Source organism: Ambystoma mexicanum, chromosome 3q, assembly GCF_040938575.1.
Source record: "Ambystoma mexicanum isolate Mex_15411 chromosome 3q, UKY_AmexF1_1, whole genome shotgun sequence".
Classification (NCBI taxonomy): domain Eukaryota; kingdom Metazoa; phylum Chordata; class Amphibia; order Caudata; family Ambystomatidae; genus Ambystoma; species Ambystoma mexicanum.
This window is the reverse complement of record NC_090926.1, coordinates 1270170347-1270198063: the sequence shown is the minus strand read 5'-3', so window position 1 is coordinate 1270198063 and position 27717 is coordinate 1270170347. Positions and strand designations below refer to the sequence as shown.

At 46.4% G+C, this 27717-nt stretch overlaps 1 protein-coding gene across 18 annotated transcripts in view; it reads left to right on the top strand.

The window, feature by feature from the left end:
• Nucleotides 1-27717, top strand: part of CACNA1A (calcium voltage-gated channel subunit alpha1 A) — a 2932691-nt gene that overhangs the window by 1434326 nt on the left and 1470648 nt on the right. For all 18 annotated transcript variants that reach the window (XM_069604327.1, XM_069604317.1, XM_069604315.1 and 15 more), the window contains 2 exons: nt 2618-2724; nt 5401-6249. In XM_069604327.1, coding sequence (XP_069460428.1) covers nt 2618-2724; nt 5401-6249 — 956 coding nt within the window. The remainder of the gene's footprint in view (nt 1-2617; nt 2725-5400; nt 6250-27717) is intronic.

Genomic DNA, 27717 nt, shown 5'->3' with positions numbered 1-27717 from the left:
TTGATATATAAAGAGGAGCCCCCTGTTAATAACCTAATATCTGACGAGGCCACAAGATTACTTTTCTGAGGTTTGATTTTCCATAGAAACATGGAGCTAATGACCTGTGCATAATGTGGGGATCCGCGAGTCAGTTGCCATAGCTTCTAATCAGAAACTTTAATAAAGGAAAAGGAATACAAATCCATAAAGTTATTGAGAAACAAAAGAAACATCAAATGGTCAGATATTTAAGACTAGAGTTGGTGCTTTGGCCTGCTTTGGCCTGAGTCTTTGAAATGATTTTAGGCCAGGTACATGGGTCTGATAGGTGAAGATTTTTGGGGTCAATTAGTCGTGCTTAAGAGAAGGACCGGCTGTAATCATATCAGAGCTTGCCTCTGTCATTCTTCTCAGCATCCAAGCTTCTTATTTAATGGCTGCTGATGGTTTTGTTAAAAAGAAAGAACAGCAAACTCTTGTTGATTTCAGCATAAACGTCTGACTCTCTTCTCCCACGGAACAGTGGTAGGAATGGTGATGAGAAGAATGTATTTTAGCAAAATGTTGGGTGCCTTTTAAAAGGGGAAGGGAAAAAACAAGTGTAATAAATAAAGTATATGCTTGTGGATACCCTCGTGAAGAAACAAAAAGGACAAGGGGGTTTAGGCTGATGTGTGCAAAGGGAAGAACGTCAACTCCCAACAATGCTTTGTGTGGTACTTTACACAAAAGGGGAATTTATGATTAGTGATGTTTTTGCAAATAATATTGTACAATACTATTTGTTCTTGCTTGTTTGTGGTGGTCATTGCTTTGCTGATCCATGCTCTGATTTTTCTTCTTTCTGCTCACACTGTTTTGTGTCTAAGATAACATTTCACATCTCTTGATCGAAGACTGGTGATTTTCCTTTTTGTGTTTGTTTTATTTCATGTTTCTTTTTAGCATTAGTTGTACCCCACTCTCTAAGCTTCAGAAAATACCTGGGACACATTGGCATTCACCATCATACAGCCTTTTCACTGGTGCTGTAGTTTACTGACTGCACTCTGAAGTCCTTTTGAGGGAGTCTGTGTCTGCCGCACCCCTGGACTGGCACTGATGAGATGTGTTCTGCATTTTCACTTTGTGCTCCAATGACCAATCTTGTTTGCAATTGCACTTCTTTCTGAATCTAGAACTATTTTTGCTTTTGCTAATAGAAGAGCAATTTACCACAAAGCAAAAATAGGGTTTTGTTTTGGGTTCCATCAATGAAAACATCATTACTTATCAATGACCTGATGGTATCGCGCAAGGGAAGGCTCCAATGTGACCACTCTGGAAATGGTGGCCATATTTGAGGGAAGGCCCTGATGGGAACCCTCTGTAATCGATGGTTGCTTGGAAGCGAAGAACCTAATGTAAACCCCCTGGAATTGCTGGTAGCCTGAAATGGAGGCCTCGATTGACTCATTTGAAACTGGTGTAGACTAGAAAGGAGGCTCCAGTATGACCCCTTTGTAAATAGTTGTAGAATGGGAGGTAAACCTGATGTGACCTATCTGAAAATGGTGGTACCATGGAAGGGAGACTGTGACCTGGCCTGTCTGCATCAGGAGTGATCTGGAGGACCTTCCAGAACAATAGTATGTTTATGTTACTCTCATATTAAGTTGCAGGGATTTTCTTCCCAGTGGACCTGTAAAAGAAAAGAAACGCTTCACACTGTCTTAATGTTAGTTGGCATGGAATGGCTTCAGTGTGAAGTGTTAGGACTGTGTCCCCCTTCAGCACGAACTCTTAAGCAGCGCCTCACTATTCTAGTCTGAACTAGAAGCCACTTACGGAAGGGAGACAGCTGGGGAGTATATCCTACATCGCCTTCAGATGAGGAGACTTTCTCTCTATTGCAGGGCATTTGGCAAGGGGGTCTTTCTCACTATTCCTAATGGTAACCATTATGTTCAATTGTGAAGATTTTCGGAAAAGTTAACTTTCTTCTTGTCTCTGAAGTGGCTTGCAGAAATTGCACTAACAAGGCAACTTCAGCAAAATAAGCTTCTGTGCTGTCCCGCCTGTTACATGGCAATTACTGTCTTGGTGTGGGGCTCCTAGAAGGAATGTTTTCTGGCTCTCCCGTTTGTTAGCTGGCAGAGGATGTCCTGATCCTGGTACTTGGGAGGTGGTAACCTTGCTTCCTTCATAGATGTTGTGTTTGACTGGAGTTGTGTATCAGTGGTGGGATGGCTCTTTTTATCTGTGTAATTAAAGTAGGGAGTTTAGGTTTTGCACACATTGTTCTCTTCCTCATCTTTACTTTAGTGAAATCAGAGACAGAGCACTACCTTGAAAAAGCAGTAGAGAAGTGGGGAATGCTGTTAGCAGCCAATCAGAGAGAAGCCTGTTGTTACCAAGCCCTCATTGATGCAAAAGCATTCATTCAGGGCATGGAGTTCCACAGTCATGAGAGCCCAATGAGCAATTTATTATTTGTTTAACTTTGATTTATTTTGGTAACATTCTTTATTTCATAATTCTTAATCTTTACAAACTTATGGGTGCAGTTAGCATTATTGACCGATGGCATAAAGTGTAGGTTTCTGTGTTTAAGGACTGCAATTCTCTGCCATTAAATCAGCCCATGTGTTTTTAGGATGAACAGGAGGAAGAGGAGGCAGCCAACCAAAAACTTGCACTACAGAAAGCGAAGGAGGTGGCGGAAGTGAGCCCGCTGTCTGCAGCCAGCATGTCTATAGCAGTGTAAGTTCAACTCTTGTCTGCCTGCCAGCCTGCCGAGCGCTCCCTCCATAGGCTGGTATGACAGAGATCTATACACGCAAGAATTCTCGCCTGCCCAGTAACAAGGAGGATGTTCATAGATCAGTGACAAAAGTGTATAGAGTCCCATACCTGCAAGTTCAATTTACTTCCCACTGCACCTTTCTAGTGAACAGATGTGTGGCAATGTGCATGCCTGCAAGGCAACTAACCTGCCCAGCTCACCTCTCTAGTGACTTGAGGCTAAAGGGTGCCACACCTGCAAGAGCACTAGCAGGCCCGCGCTCAGGAAGACATTGAACCACAATAGGTTTCACTTACTCAAATAAATTGAATTGTAGGTTTGTGAATGGAGATAACTGAGGTGGCTAAGTATCATGGGGAAGCTACACTGTAAGCTATAGGGTTGTAACCTGGAGTCTATGAAAGCATCAGGAAGTCTTGTGGGGTATTTGCTTTGCAAGAGCTGGGGTTAAGTCTAGGAGTATTGTCCTGGGAAAACTGCAGTGAGAGTTGTTTCACCAGGCTGCGACAGAATACCTAGAAGCTCTGTTCAAACCAGGATGCAACAGAAGAGGTGAAAGAGAGAGATCCCTAAGGCTGGAAGTCCAGTATATGCAGAAGCTATGTCCAGAGTAGTTCTAGGGGTAACCGGACCAGTTATCAAATGAAATAGTTTGATTAAGCTCCCTAAATAGGAGAGCGACAAATAAGTGCATGAAGTCAGAAGTCATGGTGTAAAGTTACAAAGTTTACATGTCCTTGAATTTGAAATGTTTTTCCTGTTGTCAAATCTTTGGAATACATTGACATCAGGTGTACAGTGCTCTATAAATCATCAATCTCTATTTTTATTTAAATTTATTTTTATTTTATAGGTTAAACAAACAAAAACATGAACAGTAAACCCAAACCAAAACAACAAGCAGGGCAAAAGACAGGTCAAAAGGGGCACTGGCAAGTCCATATCCTAACATCAGATATAAAGGAGATCAAATCAATACACAGAAGGGAACCATATCCAGTGTGATAAACATGAACAGTAAAAACAAAAGCAAAAAGCAGAGCAAAGGGCAGGGCGAAGAGGATACCAGTGAGTCCAAAACTTAACATCAGGTATAAAGGAAATCAAAATAATGAAAGGGAGAGCACCAGGCTCAGTGCGATACGATAGCATATATATATTGTGCCTATATATATGTGTATATATATATATATATATATATGTATACATATATATCCACACACACACACATATATATATATGTACACATATATATATGTACATATATATATATATATATATATATATATATATATATATATATATATATATATATATATATATATATATATATATATATGCAGGTAGTGTAACCCTCTCATGGGGGGTTTGTCAGCATGCAGTAGGGCCTTCCAAGACCCCAAACTTATTGTGGGTTCCGTCATACCCCTTCTTATGGCTCTGCACCATTCAATCGTCTCGGCAACAAACCATCGTAGCAAATCTCTCCACCAAGCTGCGTAACATGGGCCAGAGCTATTTTTCAAGGACATGGCAATTCTATGTTTCGCGAGGACACAAGCCAGGTCCAATGCCTTAACTATATGCTTAAATTTGTCTGGACGGAGGTAGATATCAAGCAAGCATTCCGCTAAGGTCCAGTCTTATCTCAGTACCCACGCCTTTTCTAGTGGGTGTTGGAGCTGGAGCCAAAAGGAACAGATTCTAAGGCACAACCAAAACATGTGCCCAAATTCCGCCGGTTCACCCTCGCACCATGGGCATCCAGGAAATGTCTGTTTATTAAAGCTTGCCACTTTCGGAGGTGTCATAAATGTTCTATAAAAAACATTCAACTGTATCAAGCAGAATCTCGTATTTCTTGAGACCTTTTTCATAAATAACATTGCTGATTCCCACTGCCTATCTTCCATCACACATCCCAAGTCCTTTTCCCATTTATCTTTCAACCTCATTACTCTGGTGCACTCTCCTCAATCAAAGACTGATAGAGACGCGTCACCGGCTTCCACCCATCCTCAGCTTCGTTCAGCGTGTTCAGTATGACCTCACATTTAGTTTCCTCAGGCCACGCAGGTCATTGTTTTTTAGCAAAGTTGTGAGCCAAATGTACCTAAGAAATGCCCCTTCCGAATCCTATATTCATTCACCGCATCATTGAAGTCTCTGAAGACACCATCCTTGAAAACATTGCATCAGGTAGCGAGACCCACGCCCTCCCACCTCCGAAATAATGGTAGTTCACTTCTGCTCTGACATAACGTAGCCGCCAGTGATATGTTTGCAGAGTATACCCACTCCAACTTCAATAGCGTCACTGTCCCGCCCCATATTTTCCTCCGTAAATCTAGCATAGGTGGTATAAATCATCGATATCTATACCAGTGAACTCTCTTAGCACAGTCTATATGTCTATAAAACAAGGTTCATCGACCAGTGAAGTAGATGGCTTTCAGGCATGGCAAGTACAATTAGGTGCATTTAAAGGTGTATTTATGCACTTTCTTAATTAAATAAACAATACAAATATTTATCTTTAGTATTTCGTTTCAAACTTGATATTGTCCCCAGATATAATAAAGGAGACTTCTGTATGTTTCATGTAATTATAACACTTGCCTTCTATCTTGCAGAAAAGAGCAACAGAAGAACCAGAAGTTGTCAAAGTCGGTGTGGGAGCAGCGGACCAGTGAGATGAGGCGCCACAATCTGATGGCTAGCCGAGAGGCCTTGTACAATGAACTGGACCCAGAGGAGCGTTGGAAGGTATCCTATGCACGCCACATGCGTCCAGACATCAAAACCCACTTGGATCGTCCTCTGGTAGTGGATCCTCAGGAGAACCGCAACAACAACACCAACAAGAGTCACCCCAATGAGCCGGCCATAGAGCAGAGGCTGAGCCAGCAGCGAGCCGAAGACTTCCTGCGGAAGCAGGCCCGCTACCACGAGCGGTCGCGGGAGTCCAACAGCTCACGGAGCTATGAGAGGACAGACTCTGGTGGCGTGGAGCCGAGGAGGCCACGCAGCAGCAGCAAGGAGGCAGATCCTAACCGAGACAGCACTTCCCGGGAACTGGACTATAATCATGGGAAGGAGAGAGAAGGACTTCAAGACAGAGGGTGTCGGGAGGGAGATATGGAGCGGACTAGAGCACTCGATCCACACAGGCGACACCGGCAAGGAGGTAGTAAAGAGAGCCGTAGTGGATCTCCAAGAGGTGGAGAGGGTGACCATGAGCATCGACGGCATAGACCTCACCGCAGGGCAGGCGAGGAAAGCACAGCATTGGATGATGTAAACAAGGGGGACAGGCGACCACGACACCGGGAAGGTGGGAGGACTAACAGGGATGGAGGGCCTGCAGGAGAGAATGACCTCCATGATGGGGAGCGGCGCCGGCGCCACAGACACACAGCACAATCTACATATGAAAATGACCCGAAACGGGATGAAAAGGAGCGTCGGCATCGCCGCAGAAAGTGAGTAAAAACCCAGGGAATCTATCTAATGTACACAATGTTTAGTAATGAATTGAAAGGCTTAAGTTAAGTCATTTAAACCCTGTATTACTTTACAGGTAAGCATATCATCTTCAAAAACCACCCCACTGCCAACATCAGGAACCCCACTCACTGTGGTTCCATGACATCTCAATACATTCTAAACTTGCCATAATGGATCACAAAAAGACATGCTTTATGAGGGAAATGATAAGGCAGGCAGAGAACATTAGAGCTCAATTCCATAGTGCATCCCTATATGCACATGTATATTAAAGCCAAGATAGCACAACATCAGACAGCTATGTTACACTGCAAAGACAACTCACACATTTCACTGATGTGTTTCCTTTATTCTGAGCAATTCTACTGGGTGTCTTCTTTATTTAAAGTGCAGTACATATTAAGCATAGTTAGGACCTAAGAAAGGTTCAAGCAATAAGAGAATTAAATCAGAATAACCTAAGAATGTGAAGCATAAGAGAACAGATTTCAGTACATTACAAAATTGGCTCAAGGCAGAGGGTGTGCAGTAGATCACGCTAGAGAATGGGAGACAAACAGAACGGGTGAGAACAAAGGCATAAGCGTTGGAATAGGGATCTATCATCAGCACAGGTCAGGGTGCACTGGATTGATCAGAACTTGAGTTTAAGCACGATACCGGTTGCTGTTAGAGGCCACCAGTGTACTGAACTGTACACAATTAAGGGGTGTGAAGACCACATGCCTGGTAGATTTCATAATTCGGGGTTGTTTTCCAAACTGTACAAAATGAGCATCTACTGGATTACTTTCAATCTCGGTGTTGACCTCTCTCTCCATCATTGCATCTGCCTCTCATTTGTAGCCTTTTAAAAGATATTCTGCAGTCACACTAGGATCTCTGAATGATGGACTATTAAAAGGTTCTCATATCAGAGGATGGTTCATCAATGGAGAGACATTATAAGTACTTTCCCTTATAGCTCATCACATATAACCATTGACAGCATCCGTCTTAATGTTGCTGTCCCTCTGCCTTTCTATATCATTCCTGTAAATACTACTTCCTGTTGATTTATTTTCTAGGAATATCTCCAGGCATCATTCTGGACCTGAAAGAATGTTGCAGCATTGCTAGCTGTGTTCCAAGAGGTGCTAGAGAGACTCTCGGATCAGAGTCACAAAGGCGTCTTCCCCAAAAGTAATGCTCAGAGCAAAAGGCACCGCCCATGTGCATTGAACAGTTCATTTTTTCTGTTGCCTAGTTCTGAAACTAGCCTTGTTTTGTGATTTATTCAATCTGTTTTTGTTTCCTCGTTGACATTTCTTCAGAAGATGTCTGATCTCAAAACATCCAGGCTCCAACATTGTTATGACTTAAAAGTCTAAATGGCAGTATTCGACCCTCACCAGCTTGGCAAGTGATGTTTTGGACTTGACCATGACTCTGCTGCTTCTAACTTCTCCCCTCCAAGATAACATGAACCCACATGTTTACTGTTAAACTTATGTCACAGATGACCTTAATAATACACAGTCAAAAGCAGATTGTGATTCACCAGAGTTTCTTATGGATGGAAATGGTCTTCTTGTACGGCTGTGGTGGATGCAGACGAAGGGCTACCGTGGTCTATTCTTGACATTCCCATGGGCTCCCTCCATACTTTCTCAGGCCTCCCTACTCCCCACAACTAATCTCTAATATCTGGCTGTATCTGGCTGTATTCTGGTCTGGGAGTGCCTAAAGACTCTGGCCTTCTCTATCTCTCTCTCATGGGATATTCTAAAGGGATCCTTGCTCTAGGTTGTGTTCTTGTTGCTTCTGAGAGGAAAATAAATATTCTCTCTCCCACTCTCCTCTCTCTCTAACTCTCTCCTCCTCTTCTCTCCTACTTCTCTCCCTCTACCCACTTCTGCCACCTATACTCCAACCACTCCTACTTCTGGTACCTCCTCTCTGCATCTTCCCACCGTTCTTTCTCTCTTCCCCTTCTCCACTTTCTCTCTACTGCCTTCCTCAACCCACTCCTTCTATCGCCTCTCTGCCATCCCACTCTCACACACCTTTGCTTATCTGTCTCTTTCATACACACTCCCTCATGTCACCCACTTTCACTCAAACTACAATACTTTACCTGAGCTCTCTCTCACTCCAACGCCACAGTCTCTGCAATACTTCTCTCCCCTGACGCTCTCCAACACCTGGTCTCTTGGTCCACCAACTACGCCCTTGACCTGTGTCAGACTTCCCACGGGTTCCCACTAGTTGTTGATAATGGGGACAGTCTGTTCCTATGTTTTCCCCAGGGGTTTGTACATTGCAGATTTTAAAATGGCTGGCAAGCACTGCTGGTATCATACAAACATGTAGAATCCCCATCACTGCAAGGCCGAAAGCATGGGATTTATTTAATCAAATTTTTGCACTTATTGTTGCAAATATAGATGGGTTGTGGAGTAGGGTTATTAATTAGGAATGCGGGTTAGGAAGGGCTATGGGGCATCTCCCCCCGCGCATTTAGTTGAGAGAAAAAGTGCAAACATTTGAACAAAGACATTTTAGATATGTCGAGCATTCGCCGTGATTTTTGCGCAATAATCACATAGATCCGCACTGTCTCCTTTTGTATCCCCACCACACTTCCCAAGCTGCAAAGGAAGAGTTTTTTTCTCACTAAGTGGGTTTTTCCCAGCGTGTAAGTTTGCCACAGTTCTTTTTTTATTTTCCTCTGACATAGCAATGGATGGAAGCCTCTGCATGACTAGTCGGTAGCCTGTGCTGTGTGGTGTTAACATTTTAGCATGGAGCACCAGTCCAGATTCTCTCTACAGTTGCCCGACGTCTTCTGCGATGGGCGGTTCTGAAAGAAACAGAGAAGGGACATGTCCAGAAGGGAGGCTGTACTGCATTGTGGTCGTGCCAATGGTACCAATATTGTTATACTACAACACACTGTCAGGGGAATCAGGAACTGGGCCCCCCAACTCCCTCACCCCACCTTTGGGCTAGGATCAGCTCTGGCAACTGCCCTGGTGGACCGACCTACCAAGGTTGAGAGGGCTTCCTGCTCCCATTTGACCGGGTCAGGACACTGACCCTGTCACATCTAGTAACATGAAAAATACTCCACAACCCTGTTCATCACCACAAACTCAATACAGGCTCCACAAAATTATGGTTGCAAAGCTTTGAATTAATCCAATAACTGCAGATCACTCTAGGGAGCTTCCAATAGATTTCTTTGGCCATTATGTAACTTTGCAGTGTAGGGCCAGACTTTTACAAATGCTATCTTAGCTAACTCCCCTTGTTTCTGTCTTTGGCCATCGTCTAACAAAATCCATTCAGTCTGCTCCGACTGTGAGTATACCAGGTGAAGAAACTTAGGCCATGCATGGCTGTCTCCAGGCATCGACCTACCATATTCTATCACGAGAGGTGAGTGGTCCATCTGAGGTGATGCACTACCACTTACTAGTGATAAGTTTGACATGCATTTTTCTGCCTTCCTTCTCTCCCTCGACCATAACTAGTTGGTACAGCCTGCACTTCGGTCGGTAAAGCTGAAAAGAAAAGAAAGGCCGCCACTTTAAAAATGTCTCAGAAACTGCAGGTTTCATATACCTGTACATCAGTCTGTGCACTACCGTTCCTCACCTGTCCATGAGTCACCAACCACCACACGCACTTCCTTTTTTAGAAACCAAGAAGCAGGTCAAGTTTGCTAATGCTCCATGGTGCCACCCTTTTGAGGCGTTAATTTATTTTGTCGCTGCTTTTTGGAGTGGCACAATGGCTCTCCCTTCTAAATGTACATACTGATAAGTCCCATCCACTTTCCTTCTCTTGAGGCGGACCCTCACACTCTCTCTTTACAGTGTTTGGGCCCCTCTTCATTGCTGGGGCCCCTGTGCGCTCTGTAATGCAGTTTATTTGACGCAGTGGAGGACAGCTTTGCGAGTGCCTGCTCTGGATCCCCACAAGAACTACATCAAGTCAACTCTATTTACTTTGGCACACCATCAGGTGACACCCTTTCAGGGGTAAACCAAAGTTGTAGTACTCCTTCGGGCCTATAGTGGTTAGCCACTGCAATACTGTGGTACGCCCTGAGGTCTCTCAGGAGACTTCTACTGGTGCCATTGCCAAACACTTTCAAGGGTCTGGTACCAGGCTCTGGCCCAAGGGGACTTCGGTCCATGATAAAGCTTGTACTGGGGACTCTGTTCCAGAGGGCTGTTTGCCTCATACCGTACCATGGTCCGAGAACCCCGCATTCCCTGCTCACCAGACAAACACACAAGAACCCTAGTAGGCCTGCAGTAGCAGTAGGCCCTGCTCCTCAGATTTCCTTAGGGGGCATCACGGTTATCCATCTTTTCATTGAAAAATGTTTCATCAAAACATTTTCCATCTAATATTTTCTAATGAAAAAAGTTCAGCAAATTAATTTTTGTGTGGGGTAAAGTGTTAATTTTGTTTGCAAAATGTTTGGGGTGGGGTTCAAGAGGTCGTAAACCTGCAGTTTTGGGGGTACCCCCACCCCCAAAAAAATTATCCATTTGATGAAAATTCTTTTGTTACAAAATATTTGATGGAAAAATGTTTAGATTAAACATTTCCGATGAAAGGACATGGAACCGGCATCACGCCCTGCATGGCTCCCAAGTCCTTTCTTTCCACTACCACTCTCTGCACTTGTGGTGTTCCCCAGGGCTGTATCGTCTCCCCCTGGCTCTTAAATGTCTATCTGGCCCCTTTGGCCCACCTGATCTCTACCTTTTTCTCTGAATTTCAGTGTTATGCAGATGGCACGCAGCTCTCCTTCAGGTTACCCTCAGCCTCCTCCTCGCTCATCCTTGATTGTCCATCTGCTTTTCAGGCATGGTGCGCCTCTAACCATCTCTGCCCATTTCCAGCTGCAAGTCCTCAGAGGTATTCTCCCTACTCCTGTGTCCTGTCCCCTTTTCTCCATAATGCATTGGCGTCCCTCGCTTGGGAAGGGAACTGAACCTTTTTCACCAGAAAAATATGTCTTTCCATGTTGTGGTGCGGCCCAAGGAGCATGCGCTCACTTGAGCCCGCCCACCAGCGACACACCCTAGTCCTCTTTTCCGTGACGACGGGAGCGGACCTACTTCACCAACGCTGTGGTTGGTCCTCTTTGGTTCTAGTAATTCCATGTGTACAAAGTCTTCCTGGAGACGGTGATCCCTATAGATATTTTTCTTGTAATCTAAATTCTTTTGTCGTATCTTATTTAGGATTGTGCCTTCCACCGTCTTAGGGTGCATCGCCCTTCTCCTGTGCATGTCGGCTGCAGTGGATTTCAGTAGGTGTCCCGCCTGCAACAATTCTTTCCCTACATCCGACCCGCATGTGCTCTGCCTCCAGCTGTAAAGGTTGTTAGGCGTGCAAAGCCCTTACACACCGGTCCCTGAAGAACCGGCTGGTGAGGTGAAGAGAGTTTTTCAATGGATCCCCACCAAATAAAGGTGTACGTAAGGAAAGGGCGAAAAAATTAAGTATTTTGTTCTCAAGAGCACCTCGCAAAGGCAACTCCTTTCCTAGGAAGCACCCTAGCTGAAGGGGCCCAATAGGCAAGGATTTCCGAGGCTCAAGTAGCTACCTGGCCCGCAGCCGAGGGGTCCATGGATCCTCCCGGGCCCACCGCTGAGGGGTCAACCGACTCTAATACCGGGCCAGGACAAAAGGGGCTTTGCTCTGCTACCAGGCCCATGCCTGAGGGGCGCCTCAATGCAGTGACAAAAGCATTACCTGTATGTCCGAGAGCCTACCAGGTTGACCCCTGAGGTACAGGCCAGGTCCAAGCCTACACGATCAGGCAAACAGGCGGAGGCCAGAGCCAGTCTCTCCACAGACTCGCAGCTAGCACATGGGGTGGTACCTTCCTACCTCTCTCCGTCTTGAGCCGGGCCTCCTTAAATTCAGGAAACTCCCCAAGACCTTCCTCTTCTCTTCCTCTTTCTCTCTCCCTCTCCCCTGCTAACCTCCTTTCTCTTCTCGCCTTTTTCCTTCCTATTTCTCTTTCTCAACCTGCTGTGTTCGCTGACTGGTCGCCTGGTGCACCTTCAGAGCCTCACAGGTCCAAGCCCCCCCCCGCCAGTCTTGGACTTGCCCCCGGGCCTCTGCCCTCTGCTTGTCACTACTGCACTTGGAATACATTCCATGAGAGGGGCAACCACTCTGCACTTAACCCAGGCCCCAACTGGATTGGGCACACTTATCTCACTCCCCCTCCCTTGCACTTCCTGCCTGCACATTTGTACAACTTTGAATGTTGTATGTCCTGTCCTCCCTCTGTCTCCCCTCCTTAGCCTGGTTGTGCCTGAAATACTCATGCATAGGCACATTGATAACCAACCACCAATCAATCTGTAATGTTGCAGGCCTAGTACGGTAGTTTATTGTTCTGTATGTCCCTTTCCCTCCCCCCCTTCTCTCCCCACTCTCTGTCACACACTTACACTAGTATAAATGTCTCTTGCCTAGTATGCTAATTATTGTTGTTAGATCATTCGGAATCTTCAAAGCCTAAGAATGACAATGGTACTCCCTTGTTCCCTCCCCGCCTTGAAGCGCTTTCATGCACTTCACTTGTGTATAAGCACTTCAAAAGTAAATAATTACAATTACCTGACAAAATGGCAGCGCAGCCAGAGAAAATGGTGGTGCGGGCAGAAGCGCACCATTCCAATGATCCCCAAAGGCCGGATCCGGAACTCACTCCAAGGGGGGAATGGCCCCCCCATGCCCACGCAGCAGGTCACATGGTGCACCTCCTACCCAACATCATTGGGACAGATGAGATACACGGAAGGGGGATACGCCCAAGGCAGACTCGGTGCAGGGAGAGCGCCATACACGCCGACAGTACCGGTGCAAGATCAGGCCTCTCCAGCTTGCGAGGAATGTTTTTTTGAAGAATTTCTCAATCTCATGAGGTCTCTCCAAATGGAAAACATCCTCAAGGGGATCATTCAGGACATGATTTTGCTAATGCTTCCACCAACTCGAGCTCCAGTACAGCCTCAGCCCACAGTGAGTGCGCCAGCTCCCAGTTCTGTCGCGACCGTGTCTCAGCCCACGGAGGCTCTGGCCCCAATGCAGTTCAGCATTGCGGCCCAGTCTTCGCCTCCAGCAGTCCCTCGACCAGCGGCCTCTCTAGCATTCCACGGGCAGACAATACGGACCCACAGGACACCGCGGACCAGGCTGACACTGAGGACGACGAAGAGCAAGACACCCCGTCCTCAGCAAAGGCCTTTCGTGACAGACTTGCAGGCCTGGCGGAATACCTGGGCATTACTTAGCCACAGAAGGAGCAACTGGAAGCAGGGGTCCTGGCAGAAGTCTTGACCATCTGCCCATCCACCAGATTGGGCATTCCTTTACAAAAGGATGCAGAGGCCCTGTGAAAATGGGTTGGTCCAAACCGCATTCCACACAACCCACCAACAAGTGGCTGAAAGCAAAGTATAGACAAGCAGAAAGCGATTCTCTAATCCTGTCGGTGCAACCGCAGCTGCATTCGTCTGTGATCGTTGTGGCGTCCATGTATGCAAAGCCTCAGGCACCCACCTCATCCACCAGCTTTTCGGCTCTCCTAGGCAAAGATGAAAAGGTACTAGAGGCATATGGAAAAAAGATTTACTCCAATGCCACTCTTCACTTGCAGCAAGTCAATGCAGATGTGATGTTAGCCACCACAAATCAGAGGCTCTGGCGTGAGATAGCCGAATCCCTCCTGGACTTGTCTACTCACAGGCAGGCTTGTTTCAAGGCAGGAATTGCAGGGGCTAAATTGGTGGCACAGGACCTAATGGAGTCCTCTGTGGCGCAAATAAATGGCTCAGGGGTGATGCACACTTTATAAATGCTAATAAATAAATATAGATACAGCCGGTAGGGCCATCTGTGTGGCTACTGACATGAGGCGTATGGCGTGGCTCAAAGCCACCAGGTTCAATCCCGACATGCAAGACTGCATCCTCGACCCTCCATTTAAAGGAGGAGGCCTGTTCCACTCATCCACCGATGAAGAGCTGGACAAGAAAAAGAACAGTTCTCAGACAGCCAAGTCTCTGGCTATACTTACAAAGCCAGCACTGAAGAGCTTTGGCGGGTTTACGGGTTTCTTGGACTGCCGCTCTAGACAGCCAGAAAGGTCCCCCAGCCAACACTGGTGAAAACAGCATAAGACCTCACTAAGGGGCTTCTTCCAGTCCCCCTCCCAGGCACCAGCCTCAGAGGGAAAGAAGCAATGACAGGATCATCAGGATCCACAGTTCTCCGCGGGGGCAGGCTTGGTATCCATGCTCAGTCCTGGCAGGCTCGGTTTGTGGGCCCTTGGAAACTATCTGTGGTGTCTCAGGGCTTCCGCCTTCCTATACCTCAAGTTCCTTCCTCACCCACCACCTCAGATTGGGACACCATCTCTCCTTACAGAGATCCGTTCTCTTGTCGAGACCGAGGCAGTAGAGGAATTACCCCCGTCTCAGAGAAATTTGGGGTTCTACTCTCGTATCTTCAAAGTACAGAAGAAGAACCAGGCGCGAGTAGTCCTAGATCCGTCCTTCTTAAACCTTTACCTACCCCTTCAAAAGTTCAAGATGGTTACGCCAGCACTGATAGTGGAGTCTGTGTGTGTGTGGGAGCCTGGACGTGCTCCATGGATCTGAAAGATGCATACCTACACATCAATATGAGTAGGCTGCAGGTCAATTTTTCAGCTTCTTGGAACGAAGAAGCTGGTTCTCAAGCAGCATTAATCACCATACCAACACATCTTCACCAGGACCTATTATGGTGGAGGATGGATACAAATCTCATGGTGGGCAGACCCTTCAGGCAGCCCCGACCCCAATACGGTATGATGACGGTTCCTCCCTTGAGGGATGGGGAGCCATGCTGGACATCCACAAAGTGCACGGCCTATGGTCGAGAGAGGACCAGGGCAAGCACATCAATTGGCTCGAAATGATGGCCATCTGGCTAGCCTTGAAAGCTCTCCTCCCAGTTATCAACAACAGACCAGACTGCATCCAAACGGACAGCTCCACCTGCATGTACTACCTCAACAAACAGGGGGTCACCTCATAACACCCCCTGTACAGTGTCATTTTTGCAGGGACATTATTACATGGTACCCTCTGTGCAGGCTAACCATTGATATATGGAAATAGGCCTTAGTGAACAGCATTTGGCTCTCTGCGATCCACCTGCCGGAGGAGTCCAACCTAGAGGCAGACAGGCTCAGCAGACTGGGGGTTGACAACTACGAGTGGCAGTTGAACGAGAGGGTCCTGAAGGTGATATTCAACAAGTGGAGTCATCTACAGATAGACTTATTCGCTGCCATACTCAACAGGTGGTGTTAACAGTTTGCGTCTTCGACAGAGGGGGATGACTTTCAGCTTCAGTGGGATGACATGTGGGCATACGCATTCTTGCGACTCCATTAATCCACAAGGTCATCTGCAAAATCAAAGAGATACACCAACTACGCCTCATTCTGAGGTTGGCCGGCCAGACCATGGTTCTCAGAGCTATTGAGACCGTCAGTATTCCTGACAGTGGGGGCGGATCCACTATTATACCAGCAAAGGGGGGGGGGCAGTAGTACACCCCTCCTCAGAGAAATTAGCCCTAGCAGCCTGGTTTCTGCTGATCACATACCCTTACAGCACCTTCATTTGTCGCAGGACAACATGGAGGTCATCCGAGGGGCAAGAAGCACTTCCACTAGAAGTCAATACAGTAGCAAATGGACCAGGTTCTGCTTCTAGGCCAAAGTGAAGTACGTAGACCCCTTGGGGTGCACCCTGGATCATGTGCTGTCCTTCTCTGCACATCTGGCACTGACTGGGGTACAGGTTGACACATGCCGCACCTACTTGGCGGCCATATGTGCATACACAAATTCTTTTGATGTTGTGTTCTCCACTTCCAACCTAGTGGTGAAAAGACATCTGGCAGGGCTAACCTGTTGTATCCACATGTCACGGGCCTGCACCCGATCTGGGATCTCAATGTGGTTCTGTGCGTCCTGGCCCACAAACCATTTGAGCCCATGGCGTCTGTAGACATCAGATGGGTCACGATTAAAACAACGCTCCTAATGGGGTTTACCTCGGTGCACAGTTCAGGCCCTGATTTTCCATCGCAACATGGTAGTGCTCCGGGCACACCCCTCATTTCCCAAAGGTGCGTCGTCCTTTTATCTCAATGAAAAAATAGTCCTTCCAACTTTCTTCCCAAACCCGAAAGATAAAGCATTAAAGGTGTTACATTGTCTTGATGTCAGGAGAGTGCTTAGATTTGATCTCGACCGGACTAGCAGCTTCTGCAAATTGGATGCCCTGTTTATTCCTTTCATTGGATCAAAACCAGGGTGTCAGGCCTCGATAGTCAGGTGGATGGTTATGGCCATCCAGGAAGCCTACAAAGGGCAACGCATGACGTTACCAGCAAACATGCACGCTCATGCGTAAAGAGCCAAGGCGACAGCAGGGCCTTCCAGAGACACGTGCCATGGCGGACGATCAGCAGGGCAGCCACTTGGGCTACCTCCTCAGTCTTCTGCAAGCATTATCGCTTGGGTGCCAGTGCTTCATCAGACGCAGCCTTTGGCCAAGCTATCCTGAAAAACGTGTTTTCTTAGGAATTACATTGTCTCTCCTCCCCAGGCTTCAATCAGTTGTAATCGGCCATACAGTATGGAGGAAAGGGGACGGGGCATCATACATCCCACCATCCTCCCCCTTAAAAAAAGATGTGTCATTAAGCAGTTATAATATAGCCGACGTGTCAAAGGGGACTGAGGTGTGGCACCGGTGGTCGGAGTCAAGGGAGCACGTGCTCCCGGGGACGTGACCCCACCTCCCCGCCCCCCACCCCGAGCAATTCAATTTAATGGGGAAAGACATATTTTTTTCTGGTGAAAAAGATTCTGTTCCCGTCATAAGCAAGGGACGCCCATACATGGGACTATGAACTACGAGTACGTTAGTCACTACGGTGAGTAACTTATAATTTTTCTCACCTTCCCCCAGAAGCTCACTGTCTCACTGCCCTGATATGACATGATATGAGATTTATAATGTTCCTGTACACAAGTGTTTCTAGGAGCCAGGTTTCTGGTTCTCTCCAGGCTGGACTACTGCAACAGCCTCCTTTCGAATGGATTATGTCCTCCCACGGATTCCTCATCTTTGATATTCGATATACAGACTTAGCTGCTTCGGAAATTGTTTTTCGTCAGATGGCACTGTGCGTCGATGCAGTCGACTCGATGTCCCACGAGGGCCTCCGTCTCGAGGATGATGTCATCAAAGGTATGTATAGCAAGCGCAGCGCCCGTTGGCTTCAGTTCTGTTTTTCTGAGTAAGCTTACTCTTCGAGAACTATGGCACGCTTCAGTAGTTTAGTTTGCTAAAATCTAAAATGTCTTCATCATTGACACCAACTACCCCAAAGACCTGGTTTAAAAAGTGTCAGGACTGCGGTTCCAAGATGTCGATAACCGATCCGCATCGAGTATGTTTGTGGTGTCTCGGTGTGGAACACAAGACCTCAGACTGCTTGAGATGCCAATTGATGACTGGAAAGGCTCTGAAAGAGCAAAAGGTGAAATTGGGGGTAGGTAGAAGCCCCAAGAAATCCCCATCAACTACCCCGTTGGAGAAACCTTCTTCGGAAGATGGGAGCGGCAACTCTCCTCGAAGGAAGAAGGTGAAAATATCTGGGTCAAATGAGTGGCTCCCACCACTTCTCGTCGTCGTCGAGGAAGTCGAAAAAGAGGCACCATAAGTCACCTTCTTCGACTTCTTCGTCTGACTCCTTTCCTGAGAGAATTATATCTTGTCCCACGAAGTCTTCCACTCCTGCCGAATGGGAAGCATTCAGGTTGGAAATGTTGAAAATGTTTGAAAATCCAAAACCCTCGGCCAGCTATGCTCCTACCGCGCCTACTAAAGCCAGTAAGGAAAGGGCTTGAGCCAAAGCCTGCGCACCTTCGAGCCCGGGATGAAGGCCAGATTCAAATCGAGAGCCGTGGAGGCCTCGACGTGATGGGGAATCATCGAAGGGTCCTTCGAGCTGCAAGTGGATAAATAAGTCGAGGTCATCAACACCATCAATGCCAGCTGCGCCCTTGACGCCAGCTGGGCCCTCGACACCAGCTGCACTATTGACACCAGTTGCTCCATCAACGCCAGTTGCACCATCAACGCCAACTGCGCCATTGACACCAGTGGCGCCTTCACCACCATAGATGCATTGAAACCTATGGTACCATCGAAGTCCAGATCAACTTTGTTGAAAATATCGACGACTCCTCAAGCGTCGGGTTCAACATTGTTGAAACCTTTGACGCCTTTACCAGATAAGACTTATATTCCTTTACTTAGAAAGGATTATTTTAAGTCACAATCCTCTATTTATGAAGACAATGAGCCATCCGATAACGATGCGTGATTTGAGCTACAGAATGGTACACTAAATATACCTGATAGCTTGATATCAGAGGAGTCCAGGCTGAAAGACCTTTATGACAACTTAGAAACTGCCAGTGGAGTGGACACTTTACCAGAGTTAGAATTTGGTAAAACTGAATCTGATGAACATGCAGATGCATCATATAGACAGTTGATGTCTAAAGTTGTAGATTACTTGATATGGAGTAGACATATCCTCCTCTGAGCTAACTGACATCCTTGATAATGGTCCGCAAAAGATCCCATTTTACCATTCTACATTGCACTTCAAAAAAGGGTGACTTCCAACTGGGAGATGCCAGAGTCAAGCCCGGCAGTAAACAAGAATTTAACACAAAAATGTTTGTTTATGTTTATTGAGTTTATATAGCGCTTTACACCAAAGCGCTTTACAGAATAACAACAGATACAGTAATGAATGAAGCATAATTTACAAATATGAAACAAACCAGTGGTACAGTATTTAGAACAATTTACTCAGAGAGGAGAGGGGGAGGAGGGAGGAGAAGGGGGGAAGCCTGTGTGCCCTCCTACGCACTATGGTGGTTCCAGTGTCCAATTTGAGGTCATCAGGAGGAGGGGGAGGGAGGAGAGGGGAGGCGAAGTGAAGGGGGTGACAGGTGTATGAGGGGGGAGAGAGGTAGGGAAGGAGAGTCGGGGGTGGAGAAGAAGGGCTTTCAGGGAGGAGCGGAAAGATGCGTAGGTGGGGGTGGTGCGGATGGAGAGAGGTAAGGAGTTCCATTGGTGGGGTGCCAAGAGTTGGAAGGAGCGGAAGCGTGAGGAGGCACAAGGGGGTGGGGGTACAGTGAGAAGGTAGAGATCAGTTGAGCAGAGAGAGTGGGAGGGAGAGTAGAATGAGAGGAGGGAGGAAAGATAGGGGGAGGTAAGGTCATGGAGAGATTTAAAGACAAGGCAGAGGAATTGAAATTTCAATTGTGAGAGGAAGTGGAGCCAGCCGAGTTGAGAGAGTGAGGTAGAAATAGAGTCTCGAGGGCCGAGAAGATATAGAAAGCGGAAAGAGGAGTGGTAGATGGATTTTAGGGGAGTCAGGTAGTCCAAAGAGAAGAGAGGAGCAGTAGAAGAGACGGGAGAAAATAAGGGAGTAGATTAGGAGTTTAGAAGCGTGGAAGCTGAGAGAGGAGCTGATCTTGCAGATGTTGAAGAGGTGGTGTCGACAGGCACGAGAGGTTAGAGAGATGTCGTTGGAGAAGGAGAGAGAGAAGTCAATATGGAGGTCAAGGTTGCGAGCATGGGTCGAGATGGGGCGATTGGAAGGGGGAAAGTGGATGAAGGGAGGAGGAGAAGGTAAGAGAGTGTTAGGGAAGAAAAGTACTTCGGTCTTGTCAGTATTGAGAGAAAGAAAATGGGATGACATCCAATTTTTTATGCCCGTAAGGCAGGAAGAGAGAGTGGGGTGGAGGTCAGAGGTGAAGGAAGAGAAGGAGGGAAACAGTTGGGTATCATCCGCGTAGAAGTGGTGGGAGATGCTGAAAGAAGAGATGACGGGGGCGAGAAGGGAGGTATAGAGAGAGAAAAGGAAAGGTCCAAGTACGGAAGTTCAGGGGGAAGTTGGAGGAGGTGCGGCCCCCCCAGGAGACAGTAAAGGATCTATTGGAGAGGTAAGAGGAGAGCCAGGAGAGGACAGAGCCTTTGAAGCTGAAGGAGGACAGAGTGCTTAGAAGTAAGCGGTGATCTATGGTGTCAAAGGCTGCCGAGAGGTCAAGGAGAATGAGAATTGATGGATTGCTTAGCATAGCGAGCGGTGAGGAGAGAATTGAGTACATAAGTGAGAGCCGTCTCAGTGGAGTGTTTTGGACGGAAACCAGACTGAGAGGTGGGGAGGAGGTAGTCAGGAGACGAAAGCTGAGAGTTGAGAGTAGGCTATGTGCTTGAGGAGCTTTGAGATGAAGGGGATAAGGGAGATTGGTCTGAAGTGGGAGGCAAGAAGAGGGCTAGCAGAGGGTTTCTTCAGTAGAGGGATGATGGTAGCGTGTTTGAAAGCCATCACCCATCTAGTAGTGACCCTCACTACTTATCAATACACCCCACTGCAGAAAGTCTGGTGGTGCAGGCTGCTACTGCAACCTCCAAACAGGACGCCTATACAATCATTCCACCGGATATGGATGACAAAAGGGTAGATGCATGGGCTAGGAAAGGATTTTTCACCGGGGAGCATGGCTCTTAAGTTAGCCAACTCCACATGTGCCCTAGCAAATTTTCATTCACTCTATGGAACTGCATTTCTCTGGTGGATGAGCATATTCCTGAAGGGGAGGAAAGAGATGGTTTCTTGGCTATTGTTAGAGACGGCAAAGAAGCCATGTGTGAGTTGCTTCGGTAGGATCTGGATTCTGCTGCCAGCATCAGCAGAGCCATGGTGGCAAGCACCATTATTCGCAGATTTGCTTGGTTAAGGAAGTCTGGATTGGCACCGACGTGCAATCCAGATTCCTTAACATTGCCTTGAGAAGCTTCAGACCTTAAATACGGCAGCCAAATCTTTGGGTGGCGCTTTTAGGCAACCTCAGCCCTTTCACCCCAGTGGCCTTTCTTGGAGGGTTAGATCCTTTCGCTACTACTCCTCAGTTGGTAGAGCGAGAGAAATGGCTGATCAAAGAGGCCAAAGAAGATTCCCTCATGGTGGACGAGGTAGAAGTGCAAAGCCTGTTTAAGCAGATACATCTTTACCAGAGGCCACTGCTTCAGCCACCTCAAAACCTCTTTTGAGGCACAACACCCCAGTTGGAGGCAGACTGTCTCAGCATGTGAAAGAATGGCAAGACATTAGTTCGGATGCTTGGGAATTAGAAACCATAACCCAATGTTACTTCCTTCCATTCATTCAGGAACCTTCCACCGGAGATCCATTCTTTAAAGATTCCAGATCTGCTCCTTGTGCAGGAAATTTTGTCCCAGCTAGAGAAAGGTGCTATAGAGCAAGTACCTGAAGCATAGAGGAACAAAGGATGGTATTCTCCATATCTCTTAGTAGCGAAAAAGGACAGAGGACTGAGACCCATCTTGAACTTGAGATACTTGAACAAGTTCCTCAGGAAGGACAAGTTCAAGATGGTCACTCTTTCTCAGATCCTTCAGCCCCTCCAACTCTAGGATTGGATGGTGTCATTGGACCTTCAAGACCCTTATTTTCATGTGCCAATCTATCTTAAGCACAGGAAGTATTCCGACAGGAGGGTTTTCACCAAACTGATGGTGGTGGTGGCATCGAGTCTCTGGAGAGGGGGGATTCACATCTATCTGAACAATTGGCTGATCAGGGCAAGCTCTCCTGAACAAATACTGAATCATTTGAACGTCACCTGCCACTCTCTTCACAGACTGTGCTTCTCACTCAATTACAAGAAGTCCCATTATGACACCATCTCAAAACATCCAATTCATTGGGCTGAACTGGATACATCCTTGGGAAAGAGCTCGTCACCCGAGGTGAGGGCTCACGAAATTCTACAGATGGTCTACAAGTTTCACAGTGCCCAGCATTTACCGGCTTTTTGAGGTTGCTCAGCCTCATGGCATCCTGCATTTTTCTGGTGCCAGAGGCTCGCCTGAGAATGAGATCCCTTCAATGGACTCTCGGTTCTTGGGCAACATGTCAGACCTACTTCAGGTTCCAGGGTCTCACAGGATTTCCTGTGGTGGGCTTGCAAGGACAATATTCTGAAGGGAGAACCCTTTTGCCAACCATGCCATGGCTCAGGTCTAAGCTCCCCTATGTGCCTTGACCCTCCCCCCTCCAGGACTGTTGCCATTACAGTGAGACATGCTACAAACAATTCCAAATGCTAATTAACACTCTATGATATTACAAACCCTCTCCATTCATACCAGTGACTCACTTCATATCAACTAAGCATTGTGCATTACTCATACTGCTCTACCTCCTCTGTACCCCATATGTGTTCCGCCCTAGGCACGGATGTGTTGTACTTACTAGTTGTACATGCTCTCTACTGCTACAAACGCCATAGCGTGCCGCTTAGCATTTCATACTACACTTAAATACGGCACCGCCATGTCTCTTTATGTTACTGCTAAATTATGCAATAGCGCTATACACAGTAGTACATAGCATGCCTGCTAGGTCTTAAGCAAGCCCTGTTTCTGTAGCCATCTCGAGCACATTGGTGCTTAGCTGCATTTAGACTACTATAATGTGCCCAGTCAATTCTACTTTAGCATTGTCCAGCACACAGGTGCACAGTCGCTTCTAGACTGATCTAATGTGTTTAGCCAGTTCTATTTCTGCCTTATTCAGCACACAGGTGCACAGTCGCTTTTAGGTTGCGCTAATGTGTTTAGCCAGTTCTATTTCTGCCTTATCTAGCACATAGGTGCAAAGTCGCATTTAGACTGCTCTAATTTGTTTAGCCCGTCCTATTTCTGCCTTACCCAGCACATAGGCTCACAGTCGCATTTAGATAGCTATGATGTGCCTAGTCAATCCTACTATTACTTTGTCCAGTTCATAGGTGCACAGTCATTTAGACTGCTCTGATGTGCTTAGTCAGTTCCACTATTGCCTTATCCAGCACACAGGTGCACAGTCGCTTACAGACTGCTCTGAGGTGTTTAGTATTGCCTTGTCCAGCACATAGGTGCACAGTCGTCTAGACTGCTCGGACTGTATAGGTGTGACATTCCAGTTACACTACGACTAGTCGGCACCCAGCCAGCCTTCTTCACTTAATCAAACCATGCCAGGTTGGTTACTACTCACGATGTTTCCATTCTGCATTGTACTGTATGATACACCCTGCACAGGCTCCCACTTTATTATCCAGGATAATGGCCTCTCCAGAGTAGCATGCCCCCGCCATCACCCCACCCCCTGCCCTACACCTTTCCTGCCTCCAACCAATCCGTTTTGCCAAGATCGCCACCTGATTAATGGCTATACAGACCACATAGGGATCTAAAAGCCACAAAGAACCAGCTCGCCCTACCCAACAACTACCAATAAACCACCTAAAGTGACTATTCCGGTCCTCAGCTCACTTAGACGCGCCAGACTTAGATCTCGGACCGCCACCACGTTATGCTCGCCAATTAAAACTGCCCTAAAGTTAAGCAAACAAAACAAATCCCACTTCTAGGACTCTTAAGAACCCAAAGACTAAGATCCCGACTCTTAAACTATCCTAGCATAAGTGCCTCCTCTTCCTCTACTATCATAGGAAACACATCTCCACTAGTAACCCACACTAAATGCCCCAAAAAGATCACCACACCACCAGAAGAACCACCCCCTCCGTTACACCTCAAAGCAGCTCTCATTAATGCACGGTCCATACCTGCACACGCCACAGAAATACATGACTATAACACCGAACAACCACTTGACCTACTTATAGTGACGGAAACCTGGCTCCACCGAGCATCAGGACCCTCACTCTCCATTGCCATTCCCCCGGACTACACCATCCTCAGAACAGACAGAATAAAATCAGTAGGGGGGTAGCTATTATTGCTAAAACCCATCTCAAAATAAGAACCTGCCCTATCGCGAACCCAGACGGTTACGAAGTCCTGCTAGCCAAGTGAGCTACAAATCATAAGACCACTATAAACATAATAGCTATTTATAGAGCACCTAATGCTAAATCTCAGCCAGACTCAGATATACCTCTACTGCTAACGCCACCTATTAAACCAAATACAACATGTCTAGTCCTAGGAGACTTGAACTTAGGATTCAATGACACCCAAGACTATATAGCAGCAGCACTCTATAGTGCACTCAATGACATGGCATTCACACAACTAGTGAACGCCCCTACCTACACAAAAGGGAGAACATTAGATTGGATACTACCACTCAATACCACAGTATCCATAGATTCCATTAACCCGATACCCTGGTCAGACCATCACAGTATACAGTTTTCTGTTTTGTGCAACGAACCAGACCCACCTAAACCTATCATTGAGGAATCTTATGTAACAAGAAACATCCAGAAACTTACAGCAGAAAATCTCAACCCTCTTTTAGCCACCTCTCTCAATATAAAAAGATCAATACTGAAAACCCCTGTGCCCTAGCTGAAATTTACCATAATTGTCTTACCAGTACTATTGATACCCTAGCACCCTGTGTCAACAAAACCAAACGCAAGGATAAAAAATCCTCTTTCTGGTTCAACGAGGAACCAGTCGCTCTTGGACGGATTAAAAGATTGCTCGAACACCGGATCAATAAAACCCATACATTAGAAGCTCTGGAAGCTTTCAACACTGTAAACAAAATCTATAATTTAGCCATCATTACCCTTAAAGCAAATGCCTTTAACACCAGAATCAGTAATGCATCCTCTGACAGCAAATAACTGTTCACCATACTCAAAGAGTTGGAGAACCCGATCCTCATAATCAACCCAGTCCAGCCAAGTAAAGAATGGTGCACCACTATTCAAGATACGCTGGCATCCAAAATCAAACTATTACAAAATAAAATCATCTCCAAAAGAAAGCTCCTTTCCGATCAGCCGTCCACGTCCAACCAAATTTCCATGAACATAGTAGACACCACCCCATTCTTCAACTTCTCACCAGTCTCACATGATGTAGTACCTAATACCATAACTAACCTTAAAGCTTCAAACTGCAAAGGAGACAATTTTCCAGCACACCTAATCAAATTATGTGCCCCTACTCTCACACCCATAATTACCAATTTCGTGAATGCCTCTTTCCATCCCAATCAGGTCCCAGCTAGCATTAAAGCGGCGTGGGTCACACCTCTACTAAAAAAAACACTTTAGATCCATTATTACCCACGAACTACAAGCCCATAACGACTGTCCCCTCCCTACTTAAAATTATAGATAAAATAGCCTACAACCAAATACAAACCCATCTCGAACAAAACAACCTACTAGGAGCCAGACAATCTGGATTTAGGCCCAACCACAGTATAGAGATAGCCCTCTTGGATTTGAAAATCCAATTGGATTCTATCAGAGACTCAGGCAAACTAGCCACCCTTCTGCTACTGGACTTATCAGCAGCATTTGATCTAGTAGACCATGACAAACTTTGTGACACCCTAAAAAAAGACTTTAACTTCTCTATTAACGCTACTCCGTGGATCAAATCTTTTTTAACGGACCGCACATCCAGAGTTGCCATCGGTAACCATGCAGAAGACCCTATAGTAGTACCCATAGGAGTCCCTCAGGGATCCTGCCTCTCACCCACCCTCTATAATGCATATACTAAACTCATTTTCTCGGCTCTTGATGAAATGGGTGTCATCTACACCAACTTTGCAGATGACACCCAGATCCTCATCCCCATCACAGGTGACTACACCCAGGACACTGACACTATCAACAAAATGTATTCTATAATTCAAAACTGGATGGCCCTACACAGCCTCTGCCTTAATGATGAGAAAACAGAGGTCCTTATTGTGGGCACCCAAAAAAGAATAACCACCCTCCACACTAACTACTCTCACATCAACATTGAAGGTACACAGATCCCAGTACTCAAACAAGTTAAAACCCTTGGGGTATATATAGATGCCAACCTCACAATGCACAAACAAATAGCAGCCCTTTCCTCCTCTACAGCCTATACAGCAAAAATGATTGCACTCAGCCACCAATTTCTCACCCCCACAAATTACTCTGGCCAGAGCGCTGATCTTAACGAAACTGGATTATTGCAACATCCTCTTCCTAGGAACCTCCAAAACCAACTTAAATAAAATCCATATACTACAAAACAAAGCCCTTAGAGTAGCTCTAGGCTTAAAGAAATCAGAACATATATCTAGCATCAGAAGAGAAAACCATTGGCTGCCAATTAAAGCAAGAGTTATCTTCAAAACACTCAGCACCGTCTACAAATGCATCACCAATAAAGCGCCTAGCCACCTCAATCACACCATCAAGAAAAAAACCTCTTGCAGGACTTTGAGATCCAATAAACTGGCCCTCTTGGAAGTTCCCCAATACAAATATAGTAGAGCAGGAGGAAGCAGCTTCAAAGTCCTAGCCCCATCGCACTGGAACGCACTACCCTTTAGTATCAAAAATGAGGACTCTCTACTAAGATTCAAAAAAGCTCTGAAAACCTGGTTATTTAACAAATATTAACCTAACTGAATGCTTTGGGTCACCGCCCTCTTTGAATCTAAACAGCTAACGTAGCCCATGTCCTTCATGCTCCCCTAGGGCTCGCCTCTTGTAACTAGTGCTCAAATAATATGTGACCTGCTACATTGACCAACTGAATTGAGTATAAGAAATGTGATCACATGAGTTATTTGTATTTTAGTTAAATATGTTCTGTGTGATGGTAACTGTAACACTGTATAAAAATGCCTCAACTTATTGAATTTTCGCCTTGATACCCGCGGGTCTGGGCGAGTAACAAATGTAATAAATAAAATAAATAAAATGGCCGGAGATAACAGTAGTGGTGGATGCCTCACTCACGGGGTGGGGAGCCCACGCCAACGATCTGACAATCAGCGGTTGTTGGTCTCCATCAGAGTCCAAACTACACATCAATCTTTGGGAGCTGAGAGCAATCAGACTTGGGTTTAAGGCTATTCTGCCCACTGTATGGATAAAGACTGTCTTGATAATGACAGACATCACAGTGGCCATGTACTACCTCCACAACAGTGGAGGTGTAGGATCTCTACCACTGTGCATAGTGGCAATGCAGCTCTGGTACTGGGCAATTCAAGAGGGAATCTCCCTGTCAGCAGTTCACCTAGCCAGGGAGGAGAACACACCGGCAGACGCTCTAAGCAGGCAGAGCATAGTCTCCTACGAGTGGGATCTAGCTCAGGAAGTCCTTCAAGAGATCTTCCCCCTTTGGGGAACACCTGAAGTGGATCTGTACTGCTCCAGGGAATTTCCTCCAGGAGGAGCTCTAGGAGATATGTTCATGGTGGACTGGGAGTTT